General features: G+C 41.7%; 1 protein-coding gene across 1 annotated transcript in view; it reads right to left on the reverse strand.

Moving 5' to 3' along the window:
* LOC128711088 (discoidin domain-containing receptor tyrosine kinase B) overlaps positions 1-25,141 on the reverse strand; it is a 118,292-nt gene that overhangs the window by 50,891 nt on the left and 42,260 nt on the right. The window contains exons 3-5 of the mRNA XM_053805951.1: positions 18,690-18,921; positions 16,438-16,585; positions 7,262-7,441 (exon numbers count right to left, since the gene is read on the reverse strand). Of these exons, the coding sequence (XP_053661926.1) occupies positions 7,262-7,441; positions 16,438-16,585; positions 18,690-18,921 (560 nt within the window). The remainder of the gene's footprint in view (positions 1-7,261; positions 7,442-16,437; positions 16,586-18,689; positions 18,922-25,141) is intronic.

The following is a 25,141-nucleotide window of genomic DNA, read 5'->3' on the forward strand; positions in this document are numbered from 1 at the left end:
GTGCATATCGTGGAACTATCTTTAAAACATCCCTTTAAAGAAGATATTCACTCCATTCCTCTAAGGACAAGTCGACTTATTCAAGCGACAACCCAAGAAAAGGATATTTCTTTCCCCACAGGACATAGCACCCAAACCTCCGTCGGATTGGTTAGATTAGAAGTCGCTCCGCTGGTTCAATATAATGATGTCCTTCGGGCGTATGTCGCACAACATCACTTCGGACGGACCTTTCCCGTTTGTGCTAGCATCCACCATCAGCAAAAGTTACCTACCGTATCGTTCGATACATTGTAGAATAGTAAAAAAAAAACGATAGATAAGGACATCGAAACCACATCCGAGATTGTTACATGATAAGGCAAACGACCTGCTTCGGCGTCGTTAATGGCCAGTTCCATCTTCCGGTTTCCGCTTCCAGCACGTCACAAAATTCGTTTGCACCCTTTGTGTTACAGGGAGCAACATCACCTTGTGTCTACTCCGGCTTTTGGAGTTCTTGCCTTCCATAATCGTCTGGTTGGCATGCTAACGAACGATACAAAAATGTATGTGTGTGTGGAGCGGCTAAAGAAAGTGAAACCAGCGGAAGGATATTGGTTGGAGGGCCATGAAAAAATGGACACCAATTTAAAGAACTCCCAACAACCTCCATCACTATTTATTTATTTCCTTTAGACGTTTTGGAAGGAACACACCGCCACCTATTTCAAACGGCTATTGTGTTTTGTCTGATTTGGTATGTTTCTTCCACACGTATCCTTGGTTTCCAATGGCTATCTATGTAAAATAGAACCCTACCAGACACTGGCTTATTTGTTATGCCGGAATAAATTCCCAACCATTTTCCAATCTCAATGTCCGATTCACTTGAAGAAATCGTTCAAAACGCCTTGGACTGCTTTCGCGAAGGGTTGGGAGCATGATTTTCAATCAGGTTTGGTGCAAATGCTTCTTACCGATCCGTCCAATGCGGCAATAGCAAAAGACCGATTTACACCGTCGCTAAACAGCGCAGTAGCTAGCGGTTCCGCAAATGCCCGCCAAAGAAAACAGTTTTTTGTACCCGCTCCTTTTAACTCCAGTTAAAGATGCGATGTTTTGATATAATATTTTAATTTGTTACCTTTCCAACAGTTTCTCCTTCTCCCTTTTTATATCAGCCAGTTCTTGCTGTAGGCTCCCGGCAAGGGTGCTTCGGTAAACGACGCGTCGCATTGCCGCATTGTCTGCCCATTTTGTGCCATTCGGTACGATTTGGAATTTCAAACGATGTTGCGGTTGGACGGGGAAAATCGTTCTTTAATAGGTTTTAAAATGGCATTTTCGTCTTCGGTAACGTTACGCAACGCCGCTGTCACAAAAGCAAACCGAAACTAACGAGCGTCCTGTTCGTTTCGGTTTTAACTGGGAAGCTTGACGAGGGGAGAAATAAATATTCTTCTTGCTCTATTGAACTTTTTCTTCCCCATAACCCATGTATTGATTGTCGAAAGCAAGCGAGAAAAGATATTGGAGAAAATGTTATGCTTTACAAAATACAATTCGTTTTGCAAATTAAACACAAGACATAACTTAATTTGAATTGATCTTTATGAAATACTAATATCATTAATAATTTAGAATCCATTATTAGGGATATATTATTTAACTTATTTATAAAAAATAGCCATATGTTTATACTTGTAGACGAAACATACTTAGTCTCCTGTATGAGGAAGATGCCTGGAAGGATTTATCGCTCCAGACAATGTAGATAATTGATAATTGAGGAAGGTTTCTACGAGTTGTACGATAAACTCACTGTCGTAGAGTAAACTCTTAAGGGCTCTTGAGGCTCCGTTGTCACGTAATAAGTTCATCCACATGATCAAAAATAGCGTTTAGTACATTTCATGAATTGTCGCTTCTATTTCAAAGTTGAATTATCCCTACATTACTGACAGACCGCAACTAATATTTTTAAGGCCAGTTTCACATGATCTGGAAAGATCATTTCATCATCTTCTTTGAACATTTGTATACTTATGCAAAACATGCTAAAAAATCCGCCACACATACAACGCGGCGTGATCTCATTTTAATTTCATTTCAACCACCAGCCATCCTCGACATAGATCGATTTAACTCCTTCACCGACACCACTTTAACGACACGATAACGGTGTGGGAAAATCAATAAATTTGCCTTTCCAAAATAAATTGTCCCAGCTCTGGTCGTTCTGAAGTGGCGCATACTTTCTCTTTCATCCATCCGCAGCGTGGAAGCTTTCAACCGATTCGAAGTCGCTAGTGTCTTAGTGTGCTCCGTTCGCTCGCGGACCTCCAATCCCGCCTAAAACCGATCATCTTTTCACGGTAATTGCGAGGGATTAAAACGGTACGACACCAAACAAACGTCGCGTAAGGGTGCGGGCCCTCCCCCAAAAAGTTGCTTCCTGATGTCGCTTTGTCGCCATGGTTCGGTTGGTGCTGAAGAGCTGAACGAACTTCCGTGCATAAAACGGGTGCAAACAGGCAGTCCCCGGGAGTTTGTTATCGGACGGAAAAATGAAACGAAGATGAAGACGATGAACCATCGTTTGCTACACACACTGCTGTTCATTCCCACACCAGGGCAGTGGGGGATTTCTTCCCACCGTACAACCAGCTCTTTTGCGTAAGCCCGGGAGGCATTTCGGGACAGGACGACACACAAGGGTCGTTCTTACTATGACATCCGTTCGCTTCGTCCCGGGTTTCCCTGTGCAGGAGTAATGATTTCCATTATTAGATTTTTCGTTGCGACTTCTTCCGTTTCGATCCGGCCAAACCCCGCTTTGAGCGTAAAGTCTCGTCTCGTGCAACCTGAAGGTCGTACAGAAGTTTTCGACTTTTGAGACTTTTGAGCAAAATGTTCGTATCGTACCGTCCTGCAGCAGCGCGGTTCCACACTCAAATCTCGAGCAGATTCTAATGCGTATCCTGAATGCTTATGATGAACGACAAAGAAAAGCGAACCGAAGCACATCGTCATTCATCTCAACAACTCGTTATTGGTGGAAAGCGTTTTGCTTTCAATCACCGAAAAACCTAGAGCTGGTTGAAAACATGCCACGAAACCAGGAACTGTTAATAGCACGGAATGGAGACGCCTGGTTGTGTGACTTTGGGGGAGCAAAAACTCAAACCACTGCGAGCGGCCACAACGTGCGATGAAGTTTATTGATTTAGATGATGGTATTGATTTCGTTCCTGTTGGTTTCGATGAAACGTGAATGAATAATATCTCCGGTTTTATATCGATATCGCGTTTTAGCAAACGAAGTGAATTAATTATACCCTTTGCCGCGTGATTTTAGGGGACGGAGTTTAGTTCCTTCACAAATATTTGACTGGTACTGTTTTTGATAGGCAACTGATTATGTGTTGGGATGAAATTGACGAACAATAATAGGACTATCGTTTACGTTAAGTTATGAATCGAAAAGTATGTTGAGGAACGTTTGACTTCTTCAATCTTCCTTAACCGTTACCTTAGGTTTGTTGTTTTTTGTTACCTTATTTGTTGAGTTTGGGAAGTAAGAATTTAAAAGTACGTTGGAGTTATACGTTCATAGAAATATGAAATCGTTGTCAAATAACTTTTAAATACAAAAATTTCCGAATTTGAAATATTTTATAATAACATAGATATTTTTTAAAGACAGCTTAAAGATGAAGTGTCAAAATGACAGTGTTGCCAGATAAAATAATCTAATAGTGACTTTTGATTTTTAATCGCTAAGAACTATCATTTGCATTTGCTGTATATTATTTCCTAACCGTGCATTAGCTAAATTTCGAGTTAATAAGACATGTAGACACATTTATTGTCTGAATTGAAACTAAATGTATGCAATTTTACAACAACAAAAAACGCAATGGAAGCACTCCAATGCAGTTTTCCTTATTCACTCTTTCAGCATAATGTAAGTAAAATGTATGCATTAGCTTAATCCCAAAACACTTTCCCATGTGCTTGGTATGAATTGAGCAATTTATCCTGCACACATGTACAACACCATGCACCGTACACCACAGCCGTCCCATTTGACGTAGGCTGGCACACAACCACAGAACGGAGAGACGATGGAAAATGGAAAATATGGTTTTGAATTGCAGATCACACCGGGGTCATTCTATATTCATTTAATCGAAAATTATTGTCACAATGGTTTTAAAGGTTACTGTGGCCTGTCTGAGCCTGTCTGGTCAGGAGACACATATACGTTCAGTGTACTGTGTGTGCTTCCTCTTTTCCATTCCCGGAGGAGACAGATTAAGAGAAAAGGAAAACCACAAAGCAGAGCTCATGTCGTTCGGGGTTGCATCCCCAGTCCCCAATGTGCTTGATCGGAGGGCGAGTGTATGTAAGTGAAGGGAAAAGCATCGAGCTTGTGTGAAAGTAACCACACGGCACATTCTCAACACACTCGGAGCGGATTTGAGAATACCCGGGCAACCATTTCCACCTTCAGCTCACCTGGAGTGGTTTTTCCATTTTCCCAATCCTCGAAGCACTACTCGGGCCACATCGTGCCTTCTTGCAAGGAAAGGGATGTGTGTTTTCCCGGAAACCGTATGCTACTCGATTTCGATTCCACAAAACCTCAATCATCATGGGCAGGAAAATGAGGATGGCGTTACCAAAACCGACCAGCCCCACCATCCTCCCGTGAACATCAACGAGTGCAGCTTTGCATGTGGATCGAATTGCATACATCGGTTGGTGCTGTCCGACCGACCGACATGCAAAATCGAACCTGAGCGCTTCGGTGTTTCGTGGTCGAGTGTCGGGATTGTGCAGAAATTATATACAGGGTGTGTGGTGTGGCGAGATTATTAAGCTTTATTGATTATGTAGATTGTAGTTGACGGCTGTCTTTCAGCTTTCGGGTTCGGAGAACTGTCGATTCCGATGTAAAATGCTGTTCCAATCGAGTTGAGTTATTCGCATCTTCCCCGGTTAAGCTTTGCGATGAAATTGAACTCAACACTTCCCCGACTGCGGAGGCGATTATGAAAGCTTTTCGATACGGTTCGGCCGGAGCAAGACTTTGCGCACACTAATTCACAGCTTGGCGACTGCAAAAAGCAATCATAAGTTTAATCTTTTCCACTAACCATTAGCGGACGGTTCGGTACCGATTTCTGCCGTCCGGTTGTGCAGATTAAACCCAACCTCGGCCATCGCGCATGAGTTTGTGTTTGAGAAATTGCGCTTTCGAAACCCCGGACATGGTTCTTGTACATATTACGCGGAAATAATATGTTTCCTTGCAAGGAAACGATGGACTTTCCCATCAGTTTTTCCACCATTCTCGGTATTCTTGAGCTTCGGGGGCGATCGCTCATGGGAAAAGTACGTACGTACGTACGAATGCTGTAAGCATCATTTAGCAAAATGGTGGAAATTACTTGGGAAACTTTCTCCCACTTCAACCACCCACACTCCGCCTTGCCTGAGCGGTACCAGAAGTTGTTGTAAAATTTATCAACTAGAAGGTAATTAATAGGAACAACATTTCAACACCAGTGGACTGGAAGCGGCAGTTGGGTTTGCCGTGCTGCACTCACACACAGTGCATCACACTGACGTGACCGGATGGTCCTTGACCCTCACTTCCCAACTACTCCCTCACGGTACATTCTTACTGCTGCAAGTCATCGTAGCCTTTTGATCGAGAAGCAGTTCAGCTAACTTTTGTAGACGCACCATTCCGAAGGGTTTATGGGTTTTCATAAACATTCTGCATTTCCAGTCCGTATTGCTAGTGCAATGGCGATAGCACTGAACCTCCAGAAGTTCCCGTCGGGGTGGAGGCAAAACTGTGGCAAAACAAAACTGCAAACTCACATACTTGAACGTGTCAGTTGCAGAAGACGCCTTTGTAGACTGCTTCCCTTTTAACCGAACCGTTCGAAAGGAATGTTGCCATCCATGAAACAATTAACTTTGCGAAACAAATAGAGCTAAACACAGCCCACCCAAACTTCCAATACCCCCGCTCTCAATAGGAATAGGTCCCTATCACCAATAAGGAAAGTAAACGGGAGAAGCGAGTCAAGAGTCGTTTGGCCCTGGGAAGGCTTCTTTCCTTCACACAATTATTTGCATAAACTCACACCATGGCATCGGGTGGGGAGAGTGTCTGTGTTTGTGTGAGTGCTTTGTTGAGGGAAATCTATCGTTTCTGGCCCCAACAATACACACCCACGACGGGGGGGCCATTAGAAGAAAAACCATTAGCAGAAAGATTTCACTCGAATGGGCTAACGAAGCGAACGAAAAGGAAAAATTAAACGCTTTTCCCCGTAAAGTCCCAAGCCCCAATGTTTTCCAATGATTCAAACAATTTTCCCAACATATGCTGCTTTTTGCTGCAGTTTCTTTTTGAAAGCAATCACCAGCACACAACCACACACATCTTCTCGATCTTATTTGCTGATGAGAGAAACAAAAGGTTGCTCCACCACTGAAGAGGGCAAAAACAAACCGGAACGTGATATGTTTGCACATAGTTCAGAGAAAAAGCTCGTGCTCAAGCAAAAACCTTCTGCCCGGCTCCATTCCAGGGATTCGAGGTGTAGCTTTTCAAATTGCACACAATCGAAAGTATTTAATGCGAACACAAATACTTCCCCGGTTCCTTCCAAGACGCTTCTCAATAGATCCCAACCCGGCTCTCTAAGCGCACTCGAACTGCTCGGGGCGAAGTGTTTGAACATTTGTGAAGCTTTATTTGCTCGTTTTCAATGAGTACTGAACAGCTTCACACTAGCAAAGTGGAGCTACTTCTGCTACTGTTGATCAAAGGCCAGAGTCTTCAGCACATACACACACGAAACGGTGGCATTCGAGCAGGATTTGAATTATTGCAACTTTGAGCCTATCCGTCAGCTGGCGGCAGGTATTCGACAGGAGTGGTTCTTTTCTTCTGCACGGAAACACCATACCAAGCAGGCCTTCAAGGAATGGCAAGGAAATATTTCCATCGATTCTCTACCCCGAATAAGTAACAGTAAGGAATGCTCAAGAAAGATTTTCTTTCACAAAACTGGATGGAAAATCGATTAAGATCCTTTACTTAAAAGAGATGCCTACGATGGTTCGTAAATGGTTGCATTCCACTGTTTGAAGCATTGAAAGGAAGACAAGCATTCTATTCAAGTTACAGCTTGAAGTTGAATGCTTTAACGTTGTATATAATTTACAGTATGTTCCATTTGTGTTTACTCACCTTTGCCAAACCCGTGTATATCGATGCGAAAATTATCGGCACCTTTCTGACCGTCCACCAGTTGGCCGAGTCCGTGAACAAGCCGATCACCTTCACCTTCGCCATCGTATGTACGATCCGAAAGGTCTACCTCAACGCCACGTATCACTCCTTTCGGGATGCTGTACGAGATGAGACCCTCTGGAATGGAAGGAGAAATGAAATATCAAATCATTATTATGTTTCACACTGTAAATATAGCTGTAGGGAGGAAATTGAGCCAGCATTTATATTTAAGTCAATTGAGTTGGGGTTCACAACTTATCCATTTACTTAAGTGAAGAAATCAGTTACAAGAATTAGTTATTAGAAATTTTTTGCTTGGATTACTTCATCTTGGACGTCTTAGAATATTGAAATTGAGAATAAGGGTTCTGCACTATTTAATAACTTTGAATAAATTAATTTTTAGAATTAATTTATAATTTATTTTGAGTGGCAAATCGACCAACAAGGAATGTTCTGTATAAAAATCCTCTGAATATTCCACAAAATATTTTTCGAGTAGGTATTCAATCATCTTTTATCAACACTTTTTATGTTCATGCGTTTATAGTTGACTTACGGTCCAGTCCAGACTTACATAACCTTTTTTATCCCCAAAAAGTCCTCATCTCAGATATTCTAGATATTTTTTTCCCGCCGGGAAGAAAAGTTTCACCACTCGATAGCGAACCACGCAGCTCATCGAAGGACAAACTGCCACCAATCGACTACGCCATATTAACAACTTTTCCTGATGACTTTATTGAAGGAAAATTACAAACAAATACCGTAATGGCGAACTTGCTCCATGGACGTACGAATAGAAACAGCAATCATCTCGAGGGGGAAGTGTGAACGACGACGGCGGCAAAGCGCCAATCTAATTTGCCACTGCAATAAGCCTGGTTCGTGGTGGCGATGGTTGTGCCCGGTTGTAGCAGCAGTGACAGACAGGAGGAAGACAATTTCCAGCCGCCACCGTACCAGCCATGGTGTTCGTGGAAAGTGTAGCTTTGCACCAGTGGGTTCCGGTGTGTCTTCCTTTCGAGCTGCGGGAACCGTTGTCCCATCGATCCCAGGAGTCATTATCAACTTTTATTGTGTTTCCAGCGACCAGCGACAATTTCCTCTCGGTGGACAGCTGGTCGGAAAGCTCGGACGTTGACTTGCGGTGCATTGAGCCGTTGGTGATCGCGAGCCTGCCACACTCCTGGGTAGGTGGGTTTAGGCGGGTTCCGTATGGTACAGTGCTCATTCTCCACTGTTGCCACCATTTCGCAGAGCGTCGAGAATTGTAATTTCGCCATTAGAGCCAGACACGCACGCTATCAACCGTTTCCGGCATCATATTCTTCCCTACACATATTGGTGTTGAACCGAGAGATCCGATAACGCCCGTTCTCTTCCGCAGCAGAAACATTGAGCGACATAATGCGAAAAAACAGGAGCAAAAACAAAGCCCACTTCGTAGGTGACAAATGCCTTCCAGTCGTGGACCGACGGGCCCTCAAGGGACTCGACACCCGAGATTAGTTTTGAAATGACATACGGGGTGGCGTAAGTCACACACACAAACACACACCGTAAGACAATCGGTGAAAGGACATGTTATGAGAAGGGTGTTGCGATGATTGAAAGCTCCTACTCAGTTGGCCAGACAGCTCACCATAATACGTCTCACTTCGTTTGAGTTTGAAATTGCTCCACTGTTAGTAATAATCCTTATTTCGTGAGGCCATAGCATGACAAAGGTAATGGGAGATAATCCCAGCAGGACCGTCAGTTAAGTCTGATTCCATCCCACGTAGAATTTTATGGTGGCGATGGTAAGTCCACAGCCCATGGACATAAGATGGAACGTGGAATATTTTGGGAATGAAAAATCAGTTTTGATCATAGCATTTTTACTTATTTTCTACATAAAGCTTACATTGTAGAATGTGTCATTTAATTTAAGGTACAGTTGCATAAGAATAGCTCTGGTTCAGCTTCCGCAAAAAGATTCGGATAAATTCAGCTATTACTTAGCATCGCTTAGAAGATCAAAGAAATCTACCCTCAAGAACTTTCGGCACACAAATGAAATGTAGCATCGTTGTGTTTCTTTGATGTGCCGCAAGAAATAAGGTAACCCTCGATTAAGATTTCCATATCAGCACAAAGCGTCAAAACAAATCTCTACCTCTCTGCGATCTGTAATATTCTAAATTCCAAAGATTTATGCAAAAAGGAAGTGAATTTAATTACTTCTCGCTTTGCTCAGTCTAGAGGCAGCGTTATTGTTTGGTGGCGCCCTTTACACAACTCCAAGGTGCAATGAATTTAAATTTTTCGGCCGGCAATCATAACTGTCTGAAGATGAAGCACTTGAGACTCTGTTTATGCCAAGATCCCAACCGAAAACCGTGCATCGAAGTTTTGGTCAGTAAGGAAATCTTCCGCTGGGTAATGAAAGAACACTGGCAATGAGGTGTGAAAGAGAAATGCCTTCGGTGGACGAAGAAACCTAAGCTTACATCAAAGAATATCAAAGAGAAGTACCAGTAAACGAATGCTTGCCCACACCCGCTAGCCCAGGCAATGGTACTCTCAATAAAGTTGTCAACGGGTTTGGCGGCGTACGTCCGTAGCACACAAACGAACAAAGTGGCGCCAACCGTGTTGTCTGGATAATATTTAATTGCCTCGAACGAAATCAGGCAGCAAATATTACTGCCGCATTACAGCGCTTAGGCAGCTGCGTGTGTGTCATGCGGCCATCGGAATGGAAACGGCACATCACATAATCATCCAATCGGGGGGTTACCATCAATCGTGTTGAATTAAGCAGAAACGAAAAGCATTCGGAAATGAAAGCCACACAGATACACCAAATGGATTATCGCACGAATATATGTTTATGCGTTGGCTTTTAGTCTTCCGAAACAATCCCGATACATCGGTTGCGTGCCTTTATCGACCGGTGAGCGCTGGATGCATGAATAAAGCATGCGTGTGTGTGTGTGGGAGTTTGTATGGTACAGGGCACGTTAATGTCAATTGCGTGCAATCATTAGTATTATTTCGTTAATGCATCCCAGTCACCATCATTACCCGGTCGGTGGTAATTATTGATTTCACTTTCTTCAACTGGTTGTGTACCAACCTAATATACCAACGGCAGGGACATCAGGTTCATGCTAGGCTGCAAGGCTATTAATGGTCACCATTAGTTCGATTCCCGATCGTTCGCTAAGGTGATGCATACCAATCCATTAGGAACTGTGTGGGCGATGGACCGGTTAGTTATCGCATTAAGTGTATCAATACGAAGTAATTTGAGTGAATGGTGCCTAAACGTGTGTTACTACCGAATAGTTGTCTCAGCCTATGGAGATGTTGGTTAATGGAAAGTTATAGTCCAGCAAAAATGATTTTCTCCTCAATATATTAAAAATGTGGCATCTGATTGACTTTAAATATTCACTTGATATTTTTTAATCACTCAAAAGTACTTCATGAGAGTCATTTCGAGAAAAAACAACTCACAAATTTTTAGAACTTTATTGCTTTTTTGTTCTTAAAATGTTCACCATTTCGTTGTTAACTATTTTTTTCGAACATTCACGTTAAGTTTTAGAAAATTGATCTTTGAAACATAATTTCCGATGATAATAATTTGATATGTAATGATTTGATAAAAGAAAGACCTTGAAAAATGATATTTTTTATACGTTTCTAAATGTTTTCCTCATATACGATTTGTTTATATGTTGATGTACAAATAACGTTAATCCAATCCTGGAGGTAGTTGAAAATATGTCCATTTTTAGGCTTTTAAATGCATATCTCTCCTGGAGCGGTTTTTCTAATACTTGCTTACCTTATGAAAAGTAGAAATAAAAATTAAGGCTTTACTTCTTCTACTTGTACCCTCTTTTTCAATCTCGAAGTCATTTCTTTTAATCTCATGCTTGCGTCATACGTACACGTCTATGGTCACTTTATACGTTTGTACGTTACTTGAGTCAAGCGTTAGAAACACGTTTTACGACTAGCAATAAAAAGATATTTGCATTTGCTGAGTGGAAAACTGTTCAGCGCCGTCTTTCAATGTATCGATCCGCCAGCCGGCCATTGACAGCACAACAATTTATTGAAGCTTTCAAACCCAAATGTCCATATCCCTCCCGATCACCCCGACTTCCGACCCCCTGCGGGCGCTGGGTATCATTAAAATAATTATCAACCGCGATGCAACCAACCCAAACCCGCGGCCCGGAAGCAAATCAAATAAGAAAATCAATTCGCAATCGTAAAAACCAGGGACCGCGTTCTCGCGGTACCATCGTTCCCTTTCGCGAACCACTTCCAGACAGATAGCATTTTGCTCCATTTGACAGCTGTGCCATCTGTGCGCAATACACGCCGCCCCGTTTGTCTGCGATGGCCAATTAGATGAAATGGTCGTTAGCCGGACGGGGACGGGCTTCACCCGAAAGAACTCAACAAGCTCGAACTCGAGCGCACACAATAAAAATGCACCGTCACGGGATGCGGTGCCAGATTGCTGTAACAGGCGCTGTAGCAAAGGAGAGTGAAAATAGAGAAAAAGAATGTCCGAAGAAGAGGCCTCAACGGCGCGATAAACGGTCGGGTTAAACACGGCCAGGGTGTGCTGTTGATACTGGTTGGTTCTGGTTCCCGCTTCGGAGCACGTTGCGAATGAATAAAAAAAAAAGCCCTAAGAACCATGTGCGTGTGTTGGACTGGGCAGGGATGTGTAAAGTTCTTTTGGGTTTTAGGTTTAAGCGAATTCTTCAATAAAAAATAACATCAAACCAAACAGCCTCTCCTAACCGAGAACGGCAAAGCAACAGTCACAACAAAAGAGCACCCACTTTGGCATCATGTAAACAAACACTCACAATAACAACATGCCATCTTGTTCGATCTTTTCGAATTGAAGAGACCCAATGGTTGGGTGGTACGTTTTCTAGCCTGAGAAAATCTGTTCCCTACTCAGACGCGTTCAAACATACTTGTGTCGTGTGTGTGTGTGTGCTTTTTCCCCCTTACATAGCAGAGAGCATGTTTTGTCTTCACGAGGAGCTACCGGTTTTTGGAGTCGTGGGGTGTTTGTTTGGGATAACGCTCTCGAATTCCAGATGATCTATCTTTTTTCTTTTCGGGGGGTATTTGGTGGAAAATGATAACAAGACGCATGTGTGCGGGTGTTTGGGTGATTTTTCGAATGTGGTATCTTTCACGGCATTGTTTTATGCTTGTTGCGTCCGTTTGGCCCACGGAGAAGATGGATGCGTTTATGGGTGCGTTTGAGTAGGAAGAAAGACATATTTTTATGCCCCCTTTTTCTCTGGTAAAGAACGAATGATCGACCCAGGGATAATAAATCACATATGAAAACATAAAATATGGCACACGGCGCTGCAAGTGGTATGTTGATCTGTGGAGTGCACAAGACACAAAAGGGGTTCCAATAGAGAAAACGATTGAGAGCATATTCTAGTAATTGGGTGCCATTAATCAAATCGCACAGCATGGTGTGTGGTGGAATTGTTGCTTTCCTATGGTTACCACCCATGAATAATATCGCGCGTTTTGGATAGGTGATTATGCTGTAATACTTAATATGTAAGCAATTACATCACAAAGACGTGATGTTTAGTTTTATTTAATAATATTTACCACAGAAAGTAATTAATAAATTATCTGACTAACAATTTTAAAATCTACAAGTGCGCTTTTGCGAATGTAATTACGCTTAAAATCCTACTGCTGTACTGTCGGCTAAAACAGTTAATTGTGGTTGAAGTGGAAAAATGGAAGCACTCCAAAAAGCTAAATAAGCAATAACGCTAATCAACAGTGATATAAATAATATCGATTCAACGTTGGGTAGCATAGCGCCCTAATAATAAACCCATCGATCAATGCGAAACAAACTACGTTACGGTTGAAGAACCCTAGAGATATTTGTAGTTTGATGATTGATATTTCTCATAATATTATAAAAAGCGCATTGTTTTAACTAATTGTTTAAATAAATGCCACTATAAAGATTTTTATTTTTAATTCATCTATGCAGATTTAAAAAGACTAAAAATTGAGTTAATTAATTGTTTAAATATATTGAAATAAATTGTGAAACAAAAACTATTACTCAAACATTAATATCCACATATATTTCACTGAAGTTAAATAAATTTTTCATCAGCGAAAAATCTCTGCATATCCCGAAAGAGACAGGTGTCACGACGGCTACCACCAATAATGTTTGTTCAAAATACCCTCATCAAAAACTCACTTTCACAATTGTAATGTAAAATAATCCTCCAACCAATCAACTCACTCACTCGACGTTTTCATCGCAATTCGTTATATTAGCATTGTTGTAGCTTGCACTCCAATAGGCCAAACAAAAACCACAGCCAGACAGACAGACGGCATCAAAAACATTAGGTTTGAGGTTCATGTTCCATCGGCGGACAGGATAATGTCCCGCTTTCTCCTTCTCACTGTCACGCTCTTTTTGCTTCTGAATATCGCGGGAGGAAAAATCAAATTTGCATTTGATGCGGTTTAGCAGAATGCGTTGGAGCATTGAAGGTGTGGAGGAGTTTTAGGCAACGATGGCAACAATTGAAAGTGAAAAATTATGAGAAAAGGTTTCATAAATGCACTCGACCACCACTGCACGTTCGGGAGGTTCAGTGACGTTCGATAAATGAATTTGCATATTATAGTCCGTGGGCAATTTCATCTCTTTCTTCTCGTATTTTGTAGCGCAGTCTACTGTTTTGCATTCCATTTTGCCCTTTACTTAGGGTCAAACACATCTTGCACCGTCTGTCAGCATGCTTCTGCGGGAGCTTAAAAGCGTTTACAGTCGCTCGCCAGCAAGAGCACTTTTGTGAATCGATTCCACGGAAGCGATATCCTTTCCTTAACCTTATCCGTCAGTCAGGCGCAAGTAGCACTACCGCCCCCCCAATCGGGTGATCGTAATTTGTTTAATGCAATTTTAAATAAATTACCAGTCTTGCTTCTTTTTTTCTTCTGACATTTTGTCTGCCCGATGGTGGCAATAACACATTTCTTTTTGCCTTTTTTCTAGTTTTCCGTGTTTAAAGTTTTCTTTTAACTCCCATCGCTCTATAAATTGTCCTAATGGGGTCACCATCAATGGAGCCGCAGTCACGACAAGCGAACCGATGTGCACGAGGCGACGGGTGCCGTGTCTAGGGCGATCGTAACCCCCGCGGGTGGCCAAGCCTTTCGACGTAAAATGATAGATGGATGGATGGAGATGTTGATGGGTAATTTATTATCCTATCCGGGAGTCGGGATACAGCGCCTGGCGTCCGTCACCGACCATCGGTTTATTGCGAGAAGGTTGCACAGAACGCAAAGTGACTGTAGTTTTTATATATTTTCAGCAGGTCGTACTTGCTGTTTGCTCAGTCTCCAAAGCTTCAGCACAGCAGTAGTACACTGATGTGCGGGACCTCCCCCGAACGGAAATATTTTAATGACTAATTTACAACCCATCAGAAAAGGCTTGGGACGGAAAAAGGCGTTTACCCTCTTCGCAACGCGGGGGTACCATCCTTCGGCAACAGATAGAGCCAATCAACTGGTAGCACTTTATGTACTTGAAAATGGAAGTACTGGTTAAATGATTGTCACTTGAAACGGTATGCACCGGCAATTTGGCCTGCAGTAACGAATTCAATCACATGCGAATCGTTCATCACGAGATTGACAGGAAGAAGCTATTCCCATTTAACGAACAGTGTTGATTGAGCGAAGAATTCATTAAATTATGGCCGGAAGGTGCTGAAATTCTTCTACAGCTTAATGCAATTGAACTGCATAAATTAGGGCACTGCATCTTGATAGCGCAGAGCATTGTTTAACTATCAAAACCTCACACAATCAACAATCAGCATCATGATAATTGATTGTGGGGATGATTTTGGAACAGTTCGATTCAATTTACCGATCCAGTGGTTAATGGACCGTATTTAAGATGGAACGCTGCGATAGGTTCGTGGAGGAAGAAAGGTTTTGAAGTACAGATTACTGTGTTATCTTGTTTTGTTAGACATCAGCTGGTGTCTTTTACTTGCACGATCATCGATCTTTATGACCTTATATATAAACAAAAAATTGGCAATTAGAAAACGATCAGGTTGAGCTTAGTCTTAATAAACCTCTTACTAGGTCTCACGTAGGCAAAGTTGATCAGATGTAACTCAAAGGACAATATTACTAAGGCCTAGGATTCAAATATTCAATTAGACATACATAGGTACGTTATATTTATAGTACATCACTAATACAGACTAAAGTATAATAGGAAGACCGAATAAAATGGTAAGTATTTCTAAAAGGCATAGAGGTACAAATAATTCCATATCATCAAATCATTTAGCTTCTAAATCCTTGTTGAGTGGTAGTCATCAAATGCTCATAAGAGAGTTTTGGTTTAATTGAATTTTGATGTATTGTACGTCCCTTTTAACAATTAGCAGGTATTTCAGCTATCCAATGTAGACCACACAGGAGTGATTTGAAGAGAAGAGAAAGGAGAACCTACCAAACTATCGAAAAATTGTTTGAAATTTTAGTAAAAAAGGTGGCTTTTACTTGTTCTATGCTGCGGAACTTGATTCTAGCCCTACCAGTCATGATTGATGTACAAACAAACGAAATACGAATGTCTGCAAATGCTTAGCGAACCAGAAGCATTGTCATTGTAGACGATTTGCAAACGAGTCCTTGAAGCAAACTCCACAGCAAATGAAAGCCATTCCATTTCTAGTGCCGCGTGTAAGGTTATTTCCCCATTGAGTCGACCGAAACACAAAACACCAAAGGTGAACGACTTGCAGAAAGGATATGTTTCCCCCGTCACAAATCTCCATCATCATCGTCATCACGGCGTAACGTGACATCAGCACTGTGGCGAGTGAGTGGAAGAGTCACAAACCCCCAACTCATACACTGGTTTGACTCGTTCCTTTTTGTCAAACTCTTTTCTTCGTCGTGGCTCTATGCTGCCTAGTCGAAAACCCTTTGAAACGCGGTTATACACACACACCTGAAGCTTGCAGGATAATACGGCTCGTTAGGCGGAATTCACTTACCTTCCCACTCGCAGCCGATGATTTCGGCGCGCAGACAAACCGTCCGATCGTACTGGCTGTACGGGTAGATGCGAATTTTCGAGGCGAATATAATTGGTTGCAGCGCTTGCTCGACCTCGCTGTAGGTGTTGATATTGCCCGACAGGATCTGCAATTGGAAACCAGAAGAGGAGGCAAAGGCATTACAGCACGGTTTGAATACAATTACGTTTTGATTGGTTTTGGGGGGGAAAAAATGGAGGGAAAACAGATGGGATGTGGATGTTTCGTGCTTTTTGTTTTCGATGTAAAGCATATAATTTACTGGTGGGCATCGTGGCAACATTTTACGGTTACATTCCAAATTCATTAATTTTTCTCGCGATGGAAACATTCATCACGTTCTGCTTATTTGCATTGTGTCGAATGTATTTGGCAAATCATTTGCCTTTGATCAGAATTTCAAATGCATTGAGGTTGCTTGGAGAACGTATCGTACCTTTGATATGAGTAATATATTTTACACTCGCTTGAAACAGTGTACGTTGAATTGCAGTTGTGTTGTATACAGACCATGAAGGATATTTCACAAAGGAAGGGAAGGAAGCACAATTTAAGCATGGAATTAAAGTGCATATTGAAGATTTAAAAAGGTCTCATAATTAATAAGGTAGGAGTTTAAAAAAAGTTTTAACTTTTTAGCAAAATAGACACACAAAAAAACTTCATCCCTTACGCTTATTCCCAACACTGAAAGCATTTCTTTAAGAGCGACACGGCTATCCCAACAACACCAAGCCAAGTGCCGTCACAAACATCTACTAATTAAATTCAGGTAATTTGAATTCCTCTTGTTAATTTATGACAAATTTTACCAGTTCTCTCTAGACCACCCAGCAAAAAACCGAAAACCAACAGGAATGCTTTCTTTGTGCTGTTGTGCGAAACCCCATAAATGAAGCGATGGTACAGCCCAGCCAAGCCCAGACAAAAGAAACAGCAAAAGCGAATGAAATTATGCCGCAGGCCTAAAGGACAATTTTCCTCTGTTGACTTTCCTGTGGTGGCGAGGTGCTGTGTGTATGTTTTTGTTTTCCAAGTTTCTATTCATTAACTGTTTTGCCATTCCCTGGGCTGGGGTTTGCCGCTTTTTCTTTAATCGTGGTTATCGTTTGCAGCACCATTTTCGAATGTTTTCGCTCCGGCGAGCTTTGTTTCTGGCGGAGGTTTCACTTTCTGCCATTGTTTAGTTGAATGTTTTTTTTCTTCTTGTTTTCAATTGCGAATGTGTGCTGGAGACACCTGTTTGTGTTGTTTGTACGCGTGTTGTTGCGTCCTTTTTATCAAAACAATTATCCAACTTTGCTTGCTTTTATAGAATTCTACATTAATTGCTAGAAGTGCATGAGTAACATTCTCCAAGTCGTTGACAAAAGCATGATAGTAATTAAATTTAGCTTTGTTTTTCAACTGGAACCTACCAAATCATTGAATTTGATGGAGTTCGCTAAACATTCGCTTTTTAGGCCTAACGAACTGCCACTTCGAAGCAAAAGCTTACAAAACCCACACAAATTTAATGAAAAAGCAACATTGCAGTGCATCACGCTTAGTAATACAAAAAGGGCAAACAAACTAAGTTGTTGGGAGCTCAAAAGCTTGTTCACTTTTTCTATTATTACTCACCGATAGGTGTCGGATTGGTGTAATTTCACAAACATTAGTAAACTAAAATTGAAACACAATTCAAAGGCATTTCTTATAGTACTTTATCATGTTGACTAACTGTTCTTCTATCGTTAATTTAAGATATTATATATTTACGCAGTAGTCATTATTCTAGCATTGAAATCTGCACTTCTGACAGGAGCAAAAAGCAAAATGCTCAGTGAATGCACCTTAAAGATTCGCTTTAGTCGGTTTTAAATACACCGTAACCAGGTCACGGTGCTTTGAAGTGGTTGCTTTCAAGTTTGATCCATTGAATATCTCAGAGCGCTGCAACCATGGAGAATGTAATCCAGGTTTCCATTGCATTTTGCGAAATAAAATACCACACTTTTGTGGCCTTAAATACAAGCGAGAATTTTTATTACGAATGCGATGAGTTGCGGGAATGATGGATGAGCATAGGATCTAGGTTATCGTGAGGCATAATTTCAAAAGGAAAGATGAACACCATTTAAAGCTCTCTAACGTGTTACGGCCTCGCGAACCTTCTGCGTTATATTTGCATAACTAAATTAAGGTTAACTTTTCGCAAACAAACTTACCTCATTTTCGCGCGTATTTTTCCACCGTTTCCACTTGGTAAACCCGGGCCGCCAGTATTCTAGCGCGTACGCTTCGGTGTACTCACGGCCCTGTCCCTTGCCGAACCGGCCCTGCGTTTTGATGGCAGTGACGACATGCATTTTCAGCAGATCAATCTGCAGATACTCCTTTAGGCCGCGGGACACCATATGCTTCGGGCACCAGGCGCCTCCATTGTTGTCCACCTTTAATCTGTTCAGTGAAAGAAGAGTAAACCAGACAAGAATTAAGTTATTTTACTGTGAAGAACAACGAAGAAAAAAGGATATTTTATTTGTGTAAAGTATCAACAAATTTTTCCCAATAATTGATGATTATTTAAAAAATACTTATTAACTTAAGCTTGTACCGTTGATAAAATTAAAATCATCATCTCCAATAGTTCTGCGGCTACACCATTACATGACACATTTACGCAGCATCCCACTCATCGATTGTTTAAAAAACCCATTTGTCATGGTTAACAAAACAAACAGAACTCAAACATCCATTATCAATCAAAGTATGTTTCAAGTTCATAACGGAAGGTACCATTTGACATTCAACAGGGTGAACCAATTTCAACCTGCCATTTTCACGCCAAAGTTCATGCCCGGTGCTGACGCTCCCCGCTGGTAGGCTGCTCGTTCGTAAGCTTAATTCGTAATCGAAAACAGTTGAAAAAGTGTGTCGCCATCGCGAGCAACGCGCAACGCGATATCATGTCGTCAATTGGGATGTTTCCCGCTGTGCTCCTGGGGTAACATTCTTTTACGAGTCGGTAAAGATGATTTTCCAACAGATTTTCCTCCGTGCGTTGCCTTATTTTCGATTTGTCGTATGCTTTTCCCCAAAGCAATCGTGATCAAATTTATCGACCTTTCGAGAAAAGTTGTTCTCTTCAATTCACATTTCCATTTTCCTTTATTTTCTCAAATCGGCAGGCAATTGCAAAAGTGGGAAGATTTTTTTTTTCGGTTTTATTCTCTTACGCTTAAATTCTTACGCATTCGCCAAAGTATTGTAGGGCTTAAAGAAACAATCGTACAGCTGGCGTAAGATGGAAAAGTGTGGAAAAGTTACCGCACCTGAATATCAAGTGCCGTAGGCTTTCTGGGGAATTTGTGGGAAGTAAAAGCAGGCAGAAAAGAGGCATCGAAGCGGCAAAACCGCACGTGGAGAAGGCAAACAGTAACAACCTTTTCATGCTGCAGCTGATCCGGAAAAGGACTCGCGTTCAGCGGGAAAATTGTGTGTTTCCACTTCTAACCGGGACCGAAACCACTCAACCATTCAATCTATGTGTCTGCTTTAATTCATTGAATTTATGCCCGGACTTACGACAATAATTACTTTCCCGCCAGAAACAAACTTGGCAACAAGTTTGCTACCCGTATGCGTTGCGCTAAAGCCAAAAAGGGCGGAACAAGAAACAAGGCGCACGCCAACGAGCGAATTGTCTCGTGGAAAAGTTACCGATTTTTTACCTGTGTGAAAAGTTTTCCTTCAGCTTTGGCGCTCGAGGTGTATTATTATGCGAAACAAAACTTCTACAAGTCGTCGACATCGCGGCTTGATTGAACGAAATGGTTGGCTAAAACAAAACAACGCAGAAAAAAATGGCAACCAACCCGGGCCATATACATGTATTTTCATCATCACCACCGAGCCGTACGATGGCAAACACATCCGGTGAGCGCACCCGAAAAGCCTCGCGGCTCATTCGTGGGAAATGTTTATTGAAACCATTTTTCCGTTTCGGCTTTTCCATAATGCACGACCCGGCCGTGAAAGCCGGGAAACTCTACCAAAGTGGCGACGTTGTCAAGCTTTGGTACGGTTAGGCCGCGTTGGCCGGAAAATGGAAAAGCACAGGCCACCCTGCCGCCCGAGTATTCGCACCCTCCTGGCGCGTGACAAGAACGGAAATGATAGGAGTGAAACACAAAATGGCAAAAGTTTGCGCACAATTTATGCACGCCAGTTTTTCCGGCGATCTACCACCCCGTACAGCCGGAGCGACACCAAATCGTGACAAGTAAAAACAACACATACACACAAATATTGTTCCGTTTTACCATTTGTACACCTTTCGGGGGATTTTAAGTTTGAAAAACCAAAATTTAAGGCCAGCCTGGTAAAAAAAAAATTAATAGACCGGTCAGTACGCTGCTGTCGAAACACCCTGTTGTGGTTCAACAATTTACGCGACTTTTGACGATGATTTTTCTTTGTGTTTTGCCTTGTTTGTATTGTGTACCACAAACAAAATGTGTAAACTTCCTTTCGCGTGTCCCCCGTGCTACTGCCGGGCATGGAGAAATCTTTTACGGTTCGATAATTTTTCAATTATTCATACGAACGTTGGGAAAGCAAGGTAGAAAATGGTTTCGATTTCCCTGCTCAATACCGGATCGCAAACAAATTGCAAATCCTAACTCGAGGGTTAGGCTCGTGGATTTGGAGCTTTGGTTTGGCAAAAGTTAGATGTTGGTTTATTGGTAAAATAAACAAGCTTCCGGAGAACTCACCAAGCGAAAAATGGGATACAATCAACACGCTTTCTTCTAATTAAATGAATAAATTAATATAACGTTCACCAAAGGAGTATAAATGAAGGACTAAAAAAACAATAAATGAGAAATGTTGTAAGACTCTTTAAAACGAATCAGAAATCTTTTACGGTTCGAACCGCATCGACCAGTGGACGTAAATAAGAAAAATGTTGTGAAATCTTAATAAATATTTGGAACATAGTTTACAACTTATATTGTACGTTATTGAAAACATTTTGGGTTTTGGACATACTGGAAATTTTAAGATTTATTTATATCTGAGATAATACAAAATATTCTTCTCAAAACATTCATTAAGTACAAAACTAATCCGGAACAATTTCTCGTACGCAGGATGAACTATTCAGCTACGGTTAAATCGAAGTAAAAGCGTGTCAGATATTGCAGGCCTGAATATCTTAAGGTTGTAATGTATGCATTTCTAACTATATATAAAAACAAACAGTGCCCTTTATCTGCTCACAGTGCTCATAGTGCTCGCAATACCCCCGTAGCGCAGTTTTCACTCCCATCCCGCACGACATTATTGTGCAACAAGACTTTCAAACAAGAAAGTAACACACTCGCACTGGGAATTTTCTGTTTTCAAAGACATTCCAATCAGATGTCCTGCTTTCTGTTTGTTCGACAGTTTTCTTCTTTGTAAGTAAAAGCAATGTTTCTTTATCTCTCTCGCCCAATGCCACCCTTTGCATTTGTGACACCGTTTCTACTAATGGTTTTTCGCACTGCAGTGTGTTTTCCCAATGGCCCCTGATTGAAACGTGCGATAAACGTCGTCGGGAATGTGATCAGGCTGCTGTGCGGGTTCCTTCAACACCACATTCCGGTCCGTCCTGGCACACATTCGGGCGATCGAAACGAATGTCAAAAACGACATAATAATGCCCGAACACGTTTGCATTGTTTAGCCATCGTTCGGGGTGAATAAGGCGGGATTCTTTGGGTGAGTGTTCGGAAGCCAACGGAAAGGACAACTCTGTTCTGTTCCCACAGCACAGCATACACACATTACGTGTGTGAATGAAACTGGATCAATGCACTCACAATGTGGGTGTTGCTATCGATATAGTGATAGTGTCTCTGTCTCTGCTCTTTATCTTTTTTATCTCTGCTTTTTATGACACAAGTTGCAGAATCGCGATTGCAATCTTTATGCTGCACGGAGATTTCTTTTATGTTTTAATTTGTCGCAATTCGGTCCGGTGCGGTTTCGCTATGAAACGTGCCTGATCAGCAATTTCGTTTATCTTTTATTGTTTTTTTTTTCTTGTGTTTTGTTCTCTTCTTTTCACACATGTGGTTTTGCACTGATGTACACAGCCACTGATGCGAAACGGTAATGAGACACGAGCTGCAATGACTGAGGATATGGTATGGAAAGGCATAAAAATGAATATGCTGCCGAATGGAGCATTGAATTGTACGATGATCATCGTTTTTCGTGCTATTGACAGCATTCGATGCTATTTGACACGCGAAACTGCCGGATGATGGGTCGTAGAGATTAAGTGTGGTGATGTTGCTGCTGTAAGCCCGTACATACGTAGCACTTTTCGGGCTTGGAAAACGGGTTTTTTTTCAGATTTTCCCACAGCACATTAAAACCCGTTACCAAGCCTTTTGTGCTGTGAAAAATATGAAACCATGTTCTGCTGCAGGATAAATCGCCATTAACCGTCCAAAAATCTATAGGGACGATTAATTTCCTGTGACTGAACAACGACGACGCTTACAACTTCCGGCAGTCTTCATCCGTCCTCCGATCCGTGCGCTTTTGCACATCCATTACAGCCCGAGCAGGAACGCAGAAGGCAGACTTCGGCTCGAAATAGAAATGTTCTTCAATTTTGCCGTAACGAATAGCGTAAGAAAAACTGCTTCCTGCCAACGACATGGAACCCGAAACGCGAAGAAATGCCGACCGGTACCACGGTGCACGGCTGAAGGACAAACAAATATGTCCTTTTTGGGTAGCGAAAGGGAAATGTCGGCCCACCCAAGCAGTTGGAAATGTGAATGGGAGAACTTTTGATTATTTTCTGATTACTTTCCTCAATAAATTAGCAAGTGAACCGTGATTTTTGCCATTACCATGGTTCGTTTGTTTAACGTTCGGTGCAATCGTAAACTCGAAACGTTTCCGCGTAACGCTTTGTATGATTTAAACAGCAAGTTAAGTGTTTTCATGGTGAGCGAGTGTATGGTGCAGAGTGAAGGATGTTATATTGAATTAAAGAATTAAATTTATAGGTGGGATTACCCAATCAATGAGTGAACTTAAAGAATTTCATAAACTATTATAAGAACTTCCAAACAATTTTCTAAAATAGTAAAATGCAAACATTCTGTTAAGCTATGAAAATGAACCATTAGTACTTGATAGGTTATGGGTACTCCAGTTGACCCAGAGTCAGATTTAACCATGATGTTCTGAAATGACACCTGAAAAGGTAATTTCATTTATGACTTGCATCGGTTCAACTAGAAAATGCTGTATATCTTAACTTGTATATGTTACTTCTTGTAATAATCTTTGCTAGCTGAATCGTTTAATAAAACGAATGTTGATAAATCAACCGTCAATTTGAATGACAGCTACCCCAGTCAAACCAGACTAAGGATTCGACGATAGATGGCACTAAAAGATATTGCGATCGGTGACACAGAGGAGTCCAAGATCGCCAGGGGGAATGACCGAGTGGCCTTGGTGGATAGGACTTGACCGGCAAACTAACCCGAGATTATCGACGTGATTTTTTAGCTTCGCCTGATAAAGATAGTGTGTTAAATTATACGATATTCTTTCGTTTGATTTAAGATTCTGGTGCCAAGAGTCGGTTGCCACGGCGGCAACAATGAGAGTTCTCGTTTATAGTAAACCTACAACATATTTAAGTCAAATGTTATACACAAAAAAAACATAAAATAACACGATAAAAAACATAAATTGCCACAGAAACCTCAAACTTCTAAGCTCCATTAAGACCTGACCACTTCTCCTTTTAAAGCTTGTGTTTAAGCAAACTGTCAATAAACAATTTTTATAGATCACAGCTAGCCGCTTTCGCTGCTGATGCGAATCGATTTTCACGAGCGAATCTTACGCTTTCCGTAACAAACTGACATTTGCACAAACTGACTACCATTAAAATTCGAACTTTATAGACAGCGTTTTGGGCAAAGATTTCTCCCCGCTTAGCGTTGCTGGCTGCAGATGGCGATAGCATTCCGAAAATCTGTACCAAGTTAAATGAGCCCGAAATTATGACGCCAGCACCATCCGACCGGCCGACCGACAGACCGACCGGGTGCGAAAGGGCGGATGGGAAATTTATTCGAATCGCGTTCGAACTTTTCTCTTAATGTATTTCCTCCACAACCAACCGACCGTTCTCCTCCCGTGCACGGTTGAGAAAAGCGTCTCTACGTCGTCCTAGCACTTGGTCCTTCCCATGGTGATTGTGCATGACTGTTGCTTCCCGGGTTCGATCTTACGCGTAGCAAAGAAATCGATCGAGCGATATTTTTCCCGGTGGCCTTTTGCTTTACCTTTTAACGACAAAATCCGGCCAGTAAGCTGAACAAAACAGAAGCCATAGAATGTGGACGTCTGTTTCGTATTTTTATCATCACTTTACTCTTCTCACCGGCACTAATTCGAATCGACGAATAAAATCCCTTGCTGCGAACTGGATTACCTTAAAGAGAGAGAGATTTGTGTATTCTTGGAACTCCTGGAGGAAAAAAGCCCCCCCGAAGGATTCTGCTTTTCAGCGGCAGCAGCTTAGCGAACAAATCCAGCAAACCGGCTGTGTTATTTGAAAGCCCACCAGCACACGTAGCGAGCCAGATTT

Source organism: Anopheles marshallii, chromosome 3, assembly GCF_943734725.1.
Source record: "Anopheles marshallii chromosome 3, idAnoMarsDA_429_01, whole genome shotgun sequence".
Taxonomy (NCBI): Eukaryota; Metazoa; Arthropoda; class Insecta; order Diptera; family Culicidae; genus Anopheles; species Anopheles marshallii.